The 16,262-nt window shown below is 36.9% G+C and overlaps 1 protein-coding gene across 1 annotated transcript in view; it reads right to left on the bottom strand.

Annotated features, from left to right (window-relative positions):
• Nucleotides 1-263: 263 nt before the first annotated feature.
• The window catches only part of ALG6 (ALG6 alpha-1,3-glucosyltransferase), a 692,991-nt gene continuing 676,992 nt past the window's right edge, over nucleotides 264-16,262 (bottom strand). Inside the window, exon 12 of the mRNA XM_044085553.1 lies at nucleotides 264-366. Within this exon, the coding sequence (XP_043941488.1) occupies nucleotides 264-366 (103 nt within the window). The remainder of the gene's footprint in view (nucleotides 367-16,262) is intronic.

Raw genomic sequence — 16,262 nt, 5'->3', positions numbered from 1 at the left:
TTTCAAATAGACATAAACCCTATGATGGCACGATTTTTAATCCAAGACTCAAGAGATTCTAAGCTGCATAACACCACCAAAATTCTACATATCAAATGCAGATTATTGTACTGGTAATATGACAAAGTAAAAGTCATAAATATCAGTGCTAATGCCACTTACAATGCAAAAAACACATACTACATTATGTAGACACAGTGGGCTACATCTATTCTTTCTAAATTACTAATAAATAAATAAAATAAAATAATAAAAATTGTTACTTAAACTTGACATTCAACCAAAATGATTATACCTACAAATGTTGATGCAACTAAAAACCAAGTTGACATAAGAGCAGTTTCATTTAGAAGTAAACAAACAGGCCTGAAAAAAAACACAACCCAGTCACAAATGGTACATTATAATTTCACAATAATATTAAAACTGTTCTAGCATAATTACACAATACAAACAGTGAAAGTCAATTTTTCATTAAATTTATAAATTCCACCAATAAAGCGAACAAATCAAATGACAGGTGGCAAAATGTTCTAAAAAGTTGCTGTAGTATGCATTATAAAGTTTAGTCACAGCGAACTCTTCTGTTGTAAAACTGCTATAAAAAGCAAAGGCTTCCAGTTTACGAGAAGAATTTTCTTAAAAGGCACAACAGCTATAAAAACTGGAGTGCAGAGCTAAATATTCAACAGTTAATATTTTAAAACATGTAAGTAAAAGAATAAACAAATAGACAAACAGTACTTGCTGTTTGTAACTCATAGCATGCAGCAGTCATGCAACATGGTAGCAAGTAAATCATTATATGATGCTCAGCTTATAAGCAATGGCATGGCACCATGGTCCAAGGAAGTCATTGCTTCACTGTATTTAGCCTTTATCATGCCCATCATTAAGTACAATGCCCCCTTTTCTGTGTGTACCTGACCAGGCACGTGCAACTGAAACATCCAGAGGTTCCTCACTAAAAGAATACATGGTGTAAACAGCATGTCCCTTGCAGATCTCCTCAAAGACCTATCTCTCAAGAGAAACCTGGACCAGTAGATGGGAAATCAGAGCTATACCTTGGGTCTAGCACCTAAGTGTCTAATAGACACAGGCAACCTGTAAATCTTGTCCTAGCTTACATATATCCCTTAAGATAATCTCTAAGGCACATAAACTTGCAGGATACATTTGGTATGCTTAGTTAAGCTTTTAAAGGCCCCAGTGACCATTAACCTAGTATATACCTATGAACATTTCTTCCTCATCAAAGGTTTTTTCAAGACTCAGTGCAACAAATGAACAAACCTTTAATAATACATTTGTTATGAAAAGCCAATATAAAATTAATTTGCATATGTAAATATAAATCATTTTCTTTAAAGCTGCGGGCTTCAAATCTCGGTTTCATAATGCTTGAAAGAAAAATACCAATTTAAATTCTGCCATCATCTTGAATTACGGCTGGATGCCACCAAGACTCCCTCAATGGGACCTCATTGCCACTATCCCTACCACCACCACAAAAGAACACTACTTCAAACACTAAAAACTATAGACAGAAAATCTATTTGAAATGTAAGAGTTTTTATCCTGTTTCTGTGTGGCATATATATGATTATACATCTTTTTGCTTAAACATCTCTGGTTCTTCCCCAAGTAAAAGCAAATGCCCCACTTCTGCCAAACATACCACTTGTTTAGAATTCCTTATTGTTCCAGGAGCTTTTCCTCAAATTACATCCACTTATATTAGTGTCCTGTCTTTCCAGAATTAATTGTACTTTGCATGGTTATTTTGTCTCTTTTTGCCTTGCTTATAAGTTACATCTGCATTTTAACATCATTGGAAGTTAATAGGCTCCTTAAATATTGCTAAATGTACAAGCAGAAAAACAGGTCAATAGGAGACCAATTTAAATAACTTGTTCTTAGTTGATGCTACTGCTTCTTGGGGAATCAGTCTTTGTCATAACCATTACAAGAACTCCTGACACATTTTGGCAGACAATCCCTGCAAAATCACTATCCCAATTTGTGTTTCTAGATAGCCATTTTGTACAATGTAAATCATTTCTACAATTAGCACTATTCCTTATTAATCCTAGAATTAGTATTTTACTCTCCTTAAAGAAGCACATTTTCAAAAACTGAATATCATATTATCCCCAAAACGGCGTAGAATAAAGATCACAAAACCAAAAGAACAATTCTATAAGTATCAGCTCTTCAGAGAAGACAATGCAGTCAAATTCTGTTTAGCGCTTTCATTCTTTTTTAATAATCCACAAAACAACTTCATCAGAATCTAACAAACAACTCAAACATACCGTTTAAAAATGAAGCCAGAACAGTCATGTGGTATGCAAACAACCAATCAATGCTGTCCTTCGGTAATAGTAGGTTAAAAAAGTGCCTGAACCAAAATACTTTATCAGATTTAAGGCAGACTAGATACTAATTAAAACTTTTGTGCTGACAAGAAACATTTAATATTAATATGATCATTGAGTCTAGGGTATTAGTCAGCTCTTAACCTGATTTGCCAGCAAGATTTTCAGCGCTCAAGCTGTACCTTATACTTCCCTGAAAAGTCCTCCTAACTGACAGCTTCCAGTACACTAAAAGTGAATTTCTTAAAACAAGAACAAATCAATGAATGTTTTGTTAAAGCACTGTTTTGATCTTTATTTTTGATCACTAGATTAAGCTCGTAAATTTGTGGGCAAATTTTCTGAAAGTTTTTCCTACACAAAAATTGGGCAATATAAACCACTCCAAATGAACTGCAGTCAAATCTTCCAAGGCATTAAAAGGATAGGTCAAGGGCTCAGATGTAAGTGCAGGAGGTGTTACTTATGAACCTGCATTGCTTGCATCTCCCGCATTTGAAAGTGCCTGGGGGTGAACATTCAGTGGTTTTGGGACATGAAACTCTTTCTAAAAAGGACTTACTGTTCTGCAATCTTTTATTACCTGAATGTGGGAAGTTTCCCAAGAAAAATAATAGGACCACGAAATACATTTTGGAAGCAGCAAGCACATACTGCAAAAATGATGATGATGATGAGGAACACTCTTTCCTGATCATAGTGTATAACAGTCACACATATTTTTACAGGGCAAATAATACAGACTCAAAGAACTGCAATGACAACACTTCATTAGGAAGGAGTACCACAGCTGTTACCCACTGCAGACTTACCATAGTTTTTGAGAGGTTAATTGAAAAAGAGATATACAAATTGTATAGTAAACAGAAATTGGGTGACTTTTATAATCTCGCTCCAGAAGAATATAAAGCTATCTCCTCCCTAGTCAATAACCAAGAAATTGTAATTAAAAATGCTGATAAAGGAGGAGGGGTAGTGTTTTAGATAAGACTTATTATATGAGTACAATAGAGCAAATGCTAAATAACGAGTCCTATGTGAAGATTACTAGAAGTGAGTATAACAGTGAATGAAGTTTTGAAAATATTACATGATTTGCATACACAAGCCATGATAGACACCCAACTGTTAAAGTATTTGGTAGTAGAGAACCCTAAAACACCTTTCATATATGGCATCCCCAAGTTACACAAGCCATCAGAAGCTCCACAGTTAAGACCAATTGTGTCAACTAGGGGGGTGGGTCACAGAACCCATATCTAAATTTCTAGAGACACGATTGATGACTTTGAGCAGAAAGGTACAATATTGAAAGACACAACTGATTTTTTTACATCAGTTATTTGAGTGGTCACAAACAACTGATTTGAAAGAGTTTTGCTACACTGGACATCGATTCGTTATCGACAGTCATACCAAATGATATCTGTGTCAAGTTTGTTAAGTACCTACTTGAATTTACTGAATATACGCAGGCTTATGTTAACACTCTGTTTCATGCTAGAACTATACGGATATCCAGTTGGGCACTATAGGATCCAGTTTGAAAAGTAGGGGTTACAAAGTATGTGATGTGGATTCTGCTTTTATGGAGACCAAGCGGTTATGCCACACATCAACAAAGCCACTGTTTTCTTGTGAGTATAATGGTGGTAGCAATGATAAAAATGGTGGTAGCAATAATAAAAACAAGAACAGTAATAAGCCTAGTTGCCTTTTAACTTTTAATAAATATACTAAGGCAGTTAAAGAGATTATAAGCAGGCAATGGCACATCTTTACAGATATTCCAGAGCTGATTAGTATGATTTGGTCACATCCCAACTTCAGACATAAACATAGTACCAATCTGAAACAGCTCCTGTGTTACAAAGAACAACCACAAACATTTTTACATACGCCGACGGTTAAAAAAGGCACCTACAGATGTGGTCGATGTGTGTTTTGCAAATATATTAATACGAGTAAGACATTCAAACATCCCTTACATGGAAAAGAATTTAGGGAATGTATACGGCAATTCTAAATCCAAAAATTTAGTATATTTAGCAACTTGTGACCAATGTAATGCTGATTACATTGACAAAACAAATCAGAAACGTCAGGAGCATATCAGTAGCCATGTATCTAAAATTAAAAGGAAGATACCCACTAATGCACTTTATAAGCATCTAGCAGCGAGAGGAGCTAATCATGATTTTAAGTTCTTAGTTTTAAGTATTATTCATGAGTCCCTGAGATGTGGGAGTATAGTACATGCTACAGAAATGAGTGAATATTAGTGGATTTTATGTTTGAGAGCATACATTCCTCCTGGCTTGAATGGCTCTATCTTTAAAACCCTATTTAAGGGAATTGCAGCAACAGGTTTAATTAATTGTTGTGTCATGTGATTTTAAACTGTATAGAAAGGACTGGTTTTACTATCGTAGTATTATGCCTGAAGAAGCCATACCGGAGAAAGTTTTTACTTGCCTTTTTAAAGTGTTTTCATAGGATGATACTAGGCTATTGGCCCAAAGGCCCTTATAAGCCTAGCCAATAATTTTACCCATGTTCCCACAAAGTAAGCACCTGTTTTCCCTGTCCAGCAGGGACAGAGGTGGGATCCCAGGGGTATATTTTATCTTTCCCATCCAGTCATCCAGGTTCCTCTTAAAGAGGGCTAGTGAGGTACTCTGTTTGACATGGACAGGGAGTCTATTCCACAGATGAGGGAGTCACTGGGTCACAAATCTATCCCAACAAGTTCTATTAATGTCACAGACCAGGTTGAGGCCTTGCATGCGGCTTGCGTGACGGGTGTTTGACTTATGGATATGCAGCAACTCCATCAAGGCTGAGTCTGAGGTGGCCTTGTATGCCAGACACAGGTAACCTCTGAGCAGTCTGTACGAGACTGAGTAGAGGGACAGGACTTTTGGCCTATCTGTATAGGATAGGTGTTTGAGACCCTGGATTTTCCTGGTCAGGAACCTCTGTGGTCTAATCCAACTGCTGCATGTGCTTGGCAAGGTACATGCCGAATGGGGCATTGTACTGAATAATGGGTTTTTTAAAGTATGTCATTAAATGAGTCATTGTAACCTGCCTTGCTTCTGGCGTTTTCTGCTATTTTACTTTTGTTTTTCTGGTACCTATCAGTCAGTCACCCTTTGCAATTGTAAGAAACTTCTACTCCCCCCCCCCCCCATAGACAGATGAGCAGACCGTGTCCTCTTACTCCTCCCTGCCTGGCTCCACCAAAGTCAGGGCCACTACCGAAGCCTGGTCATCTGGACTACACTCAGGTCTCCATCTCTCTGCACCACAAGGCCATACTCGTCCCTTAAACATTTATTTGATTAGCCTCACTTACCTTGCATTTTGCTATAAAATCATCATGAAATGTAATACATTATTTTTGTAGCAAAGTATATGACAAATTTAAGTGAGCACAAAAGTGCAGTCATGCATAACACCTACTGTAATAGTAGATCTTTGAGGAGTGCTCACTCTAGGAGTAGATCACAGCATTTGGACATTACCCCCCTCATTTGTCTTCATTCTTGGACAACAATTTCACCAGCTCTGTCTTATTTCCTATAAAGACATAGTTTAGTGCCAGCATTATTTCAAACACTGGTAGTGATAGCTGCACTCTATAAAGTCACTATTGCTAGAAGATTTCTTCCTTTTTTCAAGCCATTAAGGTTTATACATTCACAGGCAAGTACTAGGCTGCTGTCCTTGTAGGGTATTTTAAGCTTAGCCAGTTTCTCTTGTAAAGGTGAGAATCTAACTTTGTACTTAGTGTCTATGTGGTAAACACCTTAACCATTATACTACCCCCCCCCAACAAATTAATTGAAATTCCCTGACAGGGAATAGATCCTAAGCTGTGGTGGTTAGAGTGCCAAATCCTAACCACTAGATCACCAGGGATACCCACACAAATGGACCTGTAACTATAGCAAGTACTTCCTTAAACTAATAAACAAGGTAATTATAACTAAACTATTAATACTGCTGTAAAATATCAGGACTACCTACCCCTTTCTTTGGGGACAGAAAGAAGAGCAGCTTTGCAGTCACAGCAACCAATTTTTAATGTTCTCCTATTATGGTAAGTATGCTTTCAAAAAAACTGAACTATCTTCTTCAAGAAGGGCCACTGTAACAGTAAATCAAAACATTTAGGTGGGTTCTCAAAATATAAATCAAAGCATTTAGGTAGATTCCCAAAATGTACTATCATAACCACAGGAGAACACAGTTACAGGATCACCTGAATCACAGTTGTCAGAACTTATCCTAACCTGGGACTGTGCAGCCAAGGTAAAATGTTTTGTTTTGCTGTAAACAGTGGTCCATGTGGCAGCTTCTAAAATATCTTGTGTATGCATGCTGCTGATGGGGCTGCTCTCCTGTGGGATGAACTTTCACTGTCCCATAAACAGGCTTATTATATTTTGTCATAGCAGAAGATTATAACGCACACAAAGAATTTAGAAACATTTTTTATTGACCAGTTGAAATAATTTCCATTGTTCTTAACACAAAATAGTTGACTGTTTTTTTTTTCCTGCAATCAGCTCTTCTTCTTGTTCTATAGGATTTCAGCTGTCTGTGAACAGTTTGCAAAGAACGCTAGTAACTGATTAAGCGTTACTATGAGAAACACCTCTAGCATGAAACATGCAAAAAATTCAGTGACTCTCTAATTATGTAAAATTAAATAAGGTGACTTACAAAGAAGTTTGTGTAAATCTGAAATCCTCCTACCGGAAGCAACAGGCAAAAGAAAAAAGTACCTTCAAATAAGAGGTATATTTTAACTCTTGCTGAATCTGATAGTGGCAAAGTTATCTTTTCCAACATAAAGGTCAGTCCTTAACAGAACAGAGAGAGAGAAGTCTTCTTGAAAGTCTTAAGTGAAGAGCTCCAGAAAGGCCTTGACAGAAGAATGGCCTGCCATCTGTTGGATAGGCTGTAGACAAGTAGAGATTGTCGAAATATAGGGTTTTCAGATGAATAAACCAAATTTAAAACAAACCGTAGCATGGTACACTGTAAAATTTAGTCCTTGTGTCATTGTCCATAAATCAAATCTTTTCAACTTTTTTGTAAAAAGTTCCCATAATAGTTCCTTTATCTCCCTTTGAGCTGTTTAGGCTTGCAAAGAAAAGAAGCTGCCATTTAAAATCAAATGTCTACTTCTCATGCTAATATAATGCATTCAGAGTTTTGAGACTGGGATATTGTACTCTGCCCTCTTGTTGGGTTAGCAATGACTGATACAAAGGAAAAGATCAAGGGAGAAGAGACATTGTCTCATTCTTAGTGAAAACTAAAGTTGCCTGGTCCACTGGGGTTATCAAACATTGGCCATGTCCTGTCTGAACTTAGTGGATGAAGAGAAGTGGAAGGAAGGCATAAACCAGGGTCAGCTTCCATGGAATGGAGACGCTTCTAACTTACAAAGTGCCTTATGGGGTGTAAACAAAAATTCTGACTTGAATGTTGTGAAGGGTGAGATCACCTTCAGGAAGTCTGTTAATGTGCATAATGCGATAATGTCTTTGATCCAACTTCCATTCTTGAACCAATTAATGTACTCAGTGCATCTACCAGTTGGTTTTATAGGCCTGGATAATGAGTTATTAGCAAACTGGAGACTATGCTCCAGAGCCTAATCCCAAATCCAAACTGCCTCATTGCAAAGTTGAAGATATTTGGTTCCTCTTTTATTGTTTAAAGACACTGTTTTTCTGTTCATGTGGATTTGAAGATGGCCTGTCTGAAAGTTGTCCTGGAAGGCTGCCATGGCCCTATATACTGCCTTTCTTCTTATGCTAATCTATTTGTTGGTGGGCTCTTGAAACATAATTTGAGGAATATGAGGTCAGAATTTTAATTTTGGATGGGTGAAATTAACATCAGGGATAACTGGATACAGATTTCCTTGTTATGTCCAGTGTTATTAAGAATTATATCCAAAGGATGTATACACTTGTTCAAACATTTTTGAAATATCATTGAATCTTCATCATATGTAACCTTGCTTGAGGTCCTAGAAAAATAAAGAATGCATTAAAATATGTAACTCCACACTGTCTTGCTGTGATGGCTAGTTGTTGACAGGACTATAGCAGGATTGACTGGATCTCTATCATCTTGTCATGGTGTAAAGACTTTCATTAATGCAAAATCTATGAACGCCCCTAGAAAGTTACTGATGATTGAGAGGGGACAAAAAAATATTCTTGCAGTTTTTAACATTAATGCTAGAGTCTGGAACAGTTCTACAACTATAGTGATACATTGTTTCAGCAATTCATTCAGTCATTCATTTATTTTAACTATCATCAATCAGTCCCCAGGCTAAAGGAAAACAGATTTTTGGTTTCTCAAGATGTGCAAATACTTTAGCTAAGCATTTGGTAAATACTCCAGAGGGCAGCAGGCAGATGGAAATGATGATGCAGGGGGCTGCCACTGTGGTTTCTCTGCTAATTATTTTGCATAACTTTATTAAATTGTTTGTAACATCCATTTGTCTGTAGTTATCTGTTGCCAGGCAGACAGAGGACTCTGACACTTACCTACCTTAGATTTCAGAAAGGAAGAGGAGGAGGTAGGACTGTTAAAGGAGTTAAACTGGACAACCTTCCTGGGCCCCAACCCTCATGGGGGTCCCCATTTATTGAAAAATTGTGGTAATTACTCAGAGACACTTACACTTTAAGCTCCTGAAAAAAAGGCAATTTTAGGGTAAAAAGCCATCTTGTTTTTCTAGCTGTTCAAGCTTGTTGTTACCAAAAAACACCCTGATACAGTTCTGAATGCTTCTAGCCTTACTGAGTACCAGAATAGGCTTTGCCTCTCTTACTAGTTGTAAGCTGCAAATAAAGTGGATAAATGTAGAAAGAATAAAAAAGAAAAGGAAAATGTGTACATTTGCATGGATGGTAATGTGGTAGACTTCAAAAATGTTTAGAATGTTGCTTGTTTTGCATGGCAGGCTATCTGTGAGAGCAAGGGCAGTTACATGGTCACTACTGAATTTACAGCTTGGGGATGGGGCAGTATTTGTCTCTGAGAATATTGTGGCCATTATATTTTTGTGATTCTTTATAGTCAGTGGTGGTGTATGTTGTAAGAAGGGTCATATTCCTTTGAGCATTACGACAAAGCCACATTTTAACTTTCAAGTGTTTACTTTATTATCATAATTTCAATGCCTCACTAAATTGCTGATAGATTTAGTTCACAACAAACATGCTCAATCCTACTTTTTCTAACGGGGAAAATATGTAAATAAACATAGTTTGTTTTTAGAACAAAAGAAAAATATAGTATTCATTTTTCTCTGAAAGTAATTTTCCATCACTTGAAAAGCTTTTAAAAGCTATGAAGTTAACTAATCTTTAATCTGGTTTTGCAGAGCTATGGTACATTTGCATGAAACAAGTTAAAATGCATTATAATGTCCATTTTTATCACAGTCAAGACATATGAAGTGTATACAGACAACGGCATGTCCAAAGTTCATGGGAATGGAGAGACTTTATGGATAAAAAGGAGTGACTCATGCTGTTGTTTTATCACAATTAAGCAGTCACTGATTTGACTTTGCAGGGACACCGTATACTGTGTCTGTGGGTAGGGTAAAGTTTGGATTTATGTGAGTGAGAGTTGGGGCCCAGGGAAGTTGCCCAGTTTGCTCACCAACAGCATTCCTACCTCCTCTTCCTCCTTTCTGAAACCCACAACATGCAAGTTTCTGAGCCATCTTTCTGCCTAACAACAGATAAACTAGCATCACTGCTTATTTGTAACATGTTATATTATCTTTTCACAATTAAAGTAGGTGTGCCCTATCATCCTACCTTACCTTGTGTCCTCATTGTAAGATTTTGCTCTAGGCCAAGATTGTCTTGTTAAAACTATGCTTGATATGGTAGCTACAGAAGCAGCATCCAAATATGCAGACTTCAGGTAATGCACTCCTTCCTGTCTACTACTGTAAGTAGTTTTCCTTCCCAATGCGAAACACTGCTGTTAGGAATTGACAGCAGAATTTCTTTAGTTTGGTCTAAGATGGAATGTTAATAAGACACCAAATAGTTTAATGCTTTGTCCACTAAGATAATAGATGTGTAAGCATTTTACCATGTTTATCTAGTGACCCAAGTGAGAATAAAGCTATTTGAATAGTTTTTACACTTCTGTTAAAAGGAGGCAGATGCAGGATCAACCTTGCTTACATTATCTAAATCCTATATGTGAAAGGAAGTACTACATAACCTGCTTGCTTTCAGCACACCATTAAATATATTAAATGCATAACAGAGCTGATGGACTGTCCATATCTGGAAGTACCATAATTCCTGCATCTTTTCAGTCTGGAGATGGACTACCTACTGGCAAATCAAAATACTCTTCCATGAAATGTAATGTTTCCAATGAGAAAATACATTTTTGTAGAGAACCCAGTGATCTTTATGAACATATTCAGTTCTGCTCAGATAAAAATCTCAGTTGCCTGTGAATGACAACTGGATGCAGCAAATATTCTCCTCTATTACCAAAATTTGCAAAGGAACCAGGCATATATATATATATTGACTGGTTAAGATTAGCTTCACTAACTACCTTGAGCATAAGTGATAGAGTAGATCACAAAAACACACTATGCCCTTGGAAGACCAGGCAGGAAGAACTGCCACAAAGGGCTTACAATTTAGAAATGATTCTGGCAGAAATAATACTCACCAGAGTTTTGTATGCCACTTACTTTAAAACAACTTTGGTAGCTGCCTCTACAGGTGGAAAAACAAACCTCAGGGATGAACAAGATCCTTGACTATAGCATGGATAAGAAAAAGGTACCTCTGAAGAAATCTGTGCAAATATTCAGAGATGGCAAAGATAAGGAGTCAGCTCCATGATAACAATTCAAATCAGCTGCTAGATGTATTTTAATGGAGAAAAAGCTTAAACTTGTATCAAATATCTTTGGCAAACAGTCCAATATAGCCAGTACTGAATCCCTAAGGCAAGCTAACCCTTTTGCAGTAGTTCATAAGAGAAAAGGGTTCACTTTTTAGCCTAATTTCTTGACACACTCCTCTGATAAAATAAAAGTAGATACACCACGCCACGGCAAATAATAATAAAATCCAAAACAATTTATTGCAATGTCGGTAAGCGCTTTCATATGGAAATACGTGCTTCATCAGACCTCAAAAACAAACTAAAACACCAAACATATATATTCTCCATATCATCAATCAAATTAATTAAAACATCAGTTTAAAAGAACCTATAAAGATTCTACATCAATTAAAAAGAAACTTCCTGCTGGCCATATATAGGTATTGTGTTTCCAAATGCAGTATACCTATTAAATCACTTAAAGAGAGCATGTCCCTTTAAGATGGGTTTTATGGAAGTCCTACCATTGATGCCTGGATATTTTTCAGCCTGTAGATGGATTATCCAATGGAGCTCACGTTCTTCCATATAGTTCCTAAAATTCCCACCTCGTATACTGGGTCTAACTATTTCAACAACCCTAAACCCAAATACATGATCAAAACCTACTTCTAAACAATGCTTGGCTAGCGCATTTCGTGAATCATGTCTACTTATCAAATATAAATGTTCCCTGATGCGCTCAGCTAGGGACCTATTGGTCTTGCCAATATAAAAACAGCCACATACTCTGCAGCTAGCCAAATAAACCAAGTCTCTACTCCTACAATTAGCACATGCCCCAAATTCATAAACCTTCTTGGTTACAGGGTGCACAAAATTGTGTGAAACATCTATATTATCACAAAAATTATAGTTCATACATCTCATTGTTCCTATCTGCATCATCTACCTCAGGTGTATTGCATACATCCTTATAGCACAATTGTCTCTTAAGACTCTTCCTATTTTTAAAAACAAAGTTGGGTTTATCCCCCACCACCTTCTTTTCAACCCATCATGCAGATGTAAAATTGACCAATTGTCTCTAACTATACCCAGGAAGTGCTTAACATCACTGGTATAGAATATGGAGAAGGGAACATCCTAGTTAGAGCAAATCGATTCATTGCTAGCAGGGGTATTCGACATGCAAGTATAATCATCTGAATAAAAAGGGCGAGCTCTCCAATCTCTCTCCCTACAACTCTCATGTAAAGCTACATCAACCTCGCATCTCCCATAGCCTCTAAATAAAAATTCATCACCCAGTTTCACAACGCCTTTATAAAACAAATCATCCTTGTTATTCAGGTGGGAGGACCCTCATTCCTTGCCCCTTGATTACATTCCTGAATACATGTCACGGATGCATACTATCACGGTGTAACACCGTGTTTCTCCAACAATCCTTCCTGTAAAGAGTATTAGTAAGTTTGTTCTGTTCATTCACAATCAACTTAACGTCCAAAGAATCAATCTCCTTATCTGAGTACCTACATGTAAACTTCAACCTGAGGTTGATGATGATATGCAGATAGGAACAACGAGATGTATGAACAGTAATTTTTGTGATAACATAGATGTTTCACACAATTTTGTGCACCCTGTAACCAAGAAGGTTTATGAATTTGGGGCATGTGCTAATTGTAGGAGTAGGGACTTGGTTTATTTGGCTAGCTACAGAGTATGTGGCTGTTTTTATATTGGCAAGACCAATAGGTCCCTAGCTGAGCACATCAGGGAACATTTATATTTGATAAATAGACATGATTCACGAAATGCGCTAGCTAAGCATTGTTTAGAAGTAGGTTTTGATCATGTATTTGGGTTTAGGGTTGTTGAAATAGTTAGACCCAGTATACAAGGTGGGGATTTTAGGAACTATATGGAAGAACGTGAGCTCCATTAGATAATCCGTCTACAGGCTGAAAAATATCCAGGCATCAATGGTAGGACTTCCATAAAACCCATTTTAAAGGGACGTGCTCTCTTTAAGTGATTTAATAGGTATACTGCATTTGGAAGCACAATACCTATATATGGCCAGCAGGAAGTTTCTTTTTAATTGATGTAGAATCTTTATAGGTTCTTTTAAACTGATGTTTTAATTAATTTGATTGATGATATGGAGAATATATATGTTTGGTGTTTTAGTTTGTTTTTCAGGTCTGATGAAGCACGTATTTCTGTGTGAAAGCACTTACCGACATTACAATAAATTGTTTTGGATTTTATTATTCTTTGCCGTGGCGTGGTGTATTTACTTTTATTTTATCTTCATTGTTTGTGTTTTTACACCACTTGTTCTTGGGAGAGTTTGTTTTTATCCTACACTCCTCTGATGGTGTTTAACATCAGGCAAGGAAGAACAGAGCAGCTGAGGGGTAGTGTGAAAGGGAATCATTTAAGTTTTGAATATTGTCATCCTTTTTCATTTCCTCCATGTGATGGTCAGCCATGCAGACAACTGAAAGGACAAAGGATCACAAATACATCCAGAGTGGGCAGTTGGATAAGGCTCAGTGATTAGAGGACTGCAGTATCTATTTTTCTACTAATTATTACCATGTTTGGGATAGTGACCATCCTGAGAGGAGCAAACTGGGTAAGGCTCAATGATCAGGGGATGGCAGTATCCATGGTTCAGCTAATTATTACCATCTTAGGGGTAGTGACCACTCTAGAATTGCTATGGTCACACAAGTTCTTCCCAGAACCTCAGATACTTCCTTGCTGTTGGCCATGCTAGTATTAAAACTGATGTGGGCAACCCTGCATAAATCCATTTCTCAAATCTGTCTGAGGCACTCCCTGATGGGAAAACAGCTGGACTCTGCGGGATTGGAGTCTTCTTAAGGGCTGCTGCCACAATAGAATCTACCTTAGATGTCTCTGTTGAGCAGTTCCATTCTTTTGGAGGCCAAAAATATTTTTTGGCCTCTTCAGTACAAGAGCAAGCCTTTCTTGTACCCTGACGTCCGGACATTGGTCATAAAATGTTTGTTGGCTTGGGATGATACTAAGACTAGAAATCACACCATTCACAAGCTTGTGCATGGAAGGAAGTCCCGAGGATTAGTACTGCAACACCAACTACAGAGAACATGCCGTGGAAACATTCTTTACAATAAACAAAGTTAGTGTGGGGTCATCCATGCTATGTATTCTGTAGCTTACAGCAGAGTACAAAGTAATATGTTTGCATAAAGGGACAAGACATAAACAGATAATATGACTCCTTTCTGGTGATCTTCACCCCCAAAAATATCAAGCTGGAGCATAAAAGCAGGCTGTTAATATGCCCTAAAATCTCCGATCAACTCTTACTACTGAGTCAGTTACTTTAGTTTCTGTCATGGTTCCAGATAACAGCACTCACCCCAATGCAAAAAAAATGACATTTTTTAGCTGTTTTCTTAATGCATATATTACATTTGTAGAAAATCATAACCGTGGCAATATGCATCTTGTTCACCAAGGAAATACTCTGTGTAACTCTATTACAGTATGGCTTGCTTTACATGTAAAACTGTCACAAAATTTTACAAAATGCAAGTAACGATGTGCCTAACATTAAATAACAATACATCACAGAAGACAGTGAGATGTATAACTGATTATCACTTCACTGAAATGAACATTAACTAATTGCAGGGCCTTGCAAGGTGAATGGTTCCTTTTCCCAGGGGCAACCACCCCAAGAAATCAATTAGAAAGTAGAAAGGTACAGTTAAGGAGGGTACAGCAACTGAAGCCTCCTGCTTGACATGAAGGGGGAAAGTGTTAGACTCACAGAAAAATGAGTTTTTAATCCTGCTTTAAAAGTTTTTTTTTTTTGCTTGAAAGTGGATTTGGATTAAAAAGATGTTAAATTTGGATCCTACATTCAGCACAGAACAGTGCTAAAACAGCATACTGAACTGTTCTCCAGCTCATGTTTTAATGGGTTGAAAATAGAAGAAATTATGACTATAATAAAAGTAATGCTGGATATCTTTAAGTAATGTATATGGATTCCATCATAAATTAAATATCTAGAATTGTTCACTTGTCTTTAATTCTGTGCTGATAACTTGTTCTACTACCATTTAAGTTTCCTTATCAAACCTTGTTTACATGTTTTTTTTTCTTAATATCCACAGAACACCTTGGAACTGCAGTGATTTATGGCTGCAGATTTACCACCACTCTTTCCAGATTTAATGATGTTCATAAACTGCCACTTATCAGTTAATGAAATATCCTATCACTAAACAAAATCTATACACAGATTTATTACAAACTATAACATCTCTAAAACACCTTGTCCTTTCTGTACCGCCTCGCTATGATTTTTGAAGGTTGATGCTACTGTTTTCACATTTGTAGTCTGAAAAGTATATTCTTTACATACCTCTATCTTTGAAATTTTAGCTTTAATTTTCCTCCAAAATGTACAACACACAACTGTTACGTACTTATTTCTGAACAAGTGCAATATGTTTTGTAGCATTAGTGAAGAAGAAAGAAAACTTTTATTTATATCATACATATTTTTAGCAGTTACCACATATTAAGACAGTATCAATATCATACTGTAATGTTAGCAATGCCAAATCATTTAAAGCATCAATCTGCAACCATAGTTTACATGCTCTCTTGTTTTAACAATGTCTTGCATCCCTCTAGCCTAAGAAAAACAAAGTATTCCCTTAAGAATAGTATATTTAAATTGGCAGTAGTTAGCAGGGTCAGAGCCAGAAAAAAATGTTATGGCAGTTGCACTTGTGCTGCCGTTCTTTCTGGTATGCACAAATGCTGTTTGCGTACCAGCAAAGAAATCTGCTTGCGCACAGTAAATCTGCAGCTGAGAAGCTGTATCAGGGTTATTAGCTACTGAAGGATTCCTAGGAGTCAATGAAAGTAAGTTATAGCCAGCAC

Source organism: Protopterus annectens, chromosome 10.part0 (genome assembly GCF_019279795.1).
Source record: "Protopterus annectens isolate FY-2018-M chromosome 10.part0, PAN1.0, whole genome shotgun sequence".
NCBI lineage: Eukaryota > Metazoa > Chordata > Ceratodontiformes > Protopteridae > Protopterus > Protopterus annectens.
Note: the sequence above shows the minus strand (reverse complement) of the source record. Positions and strands in the feature narration are given on the sequence as shown.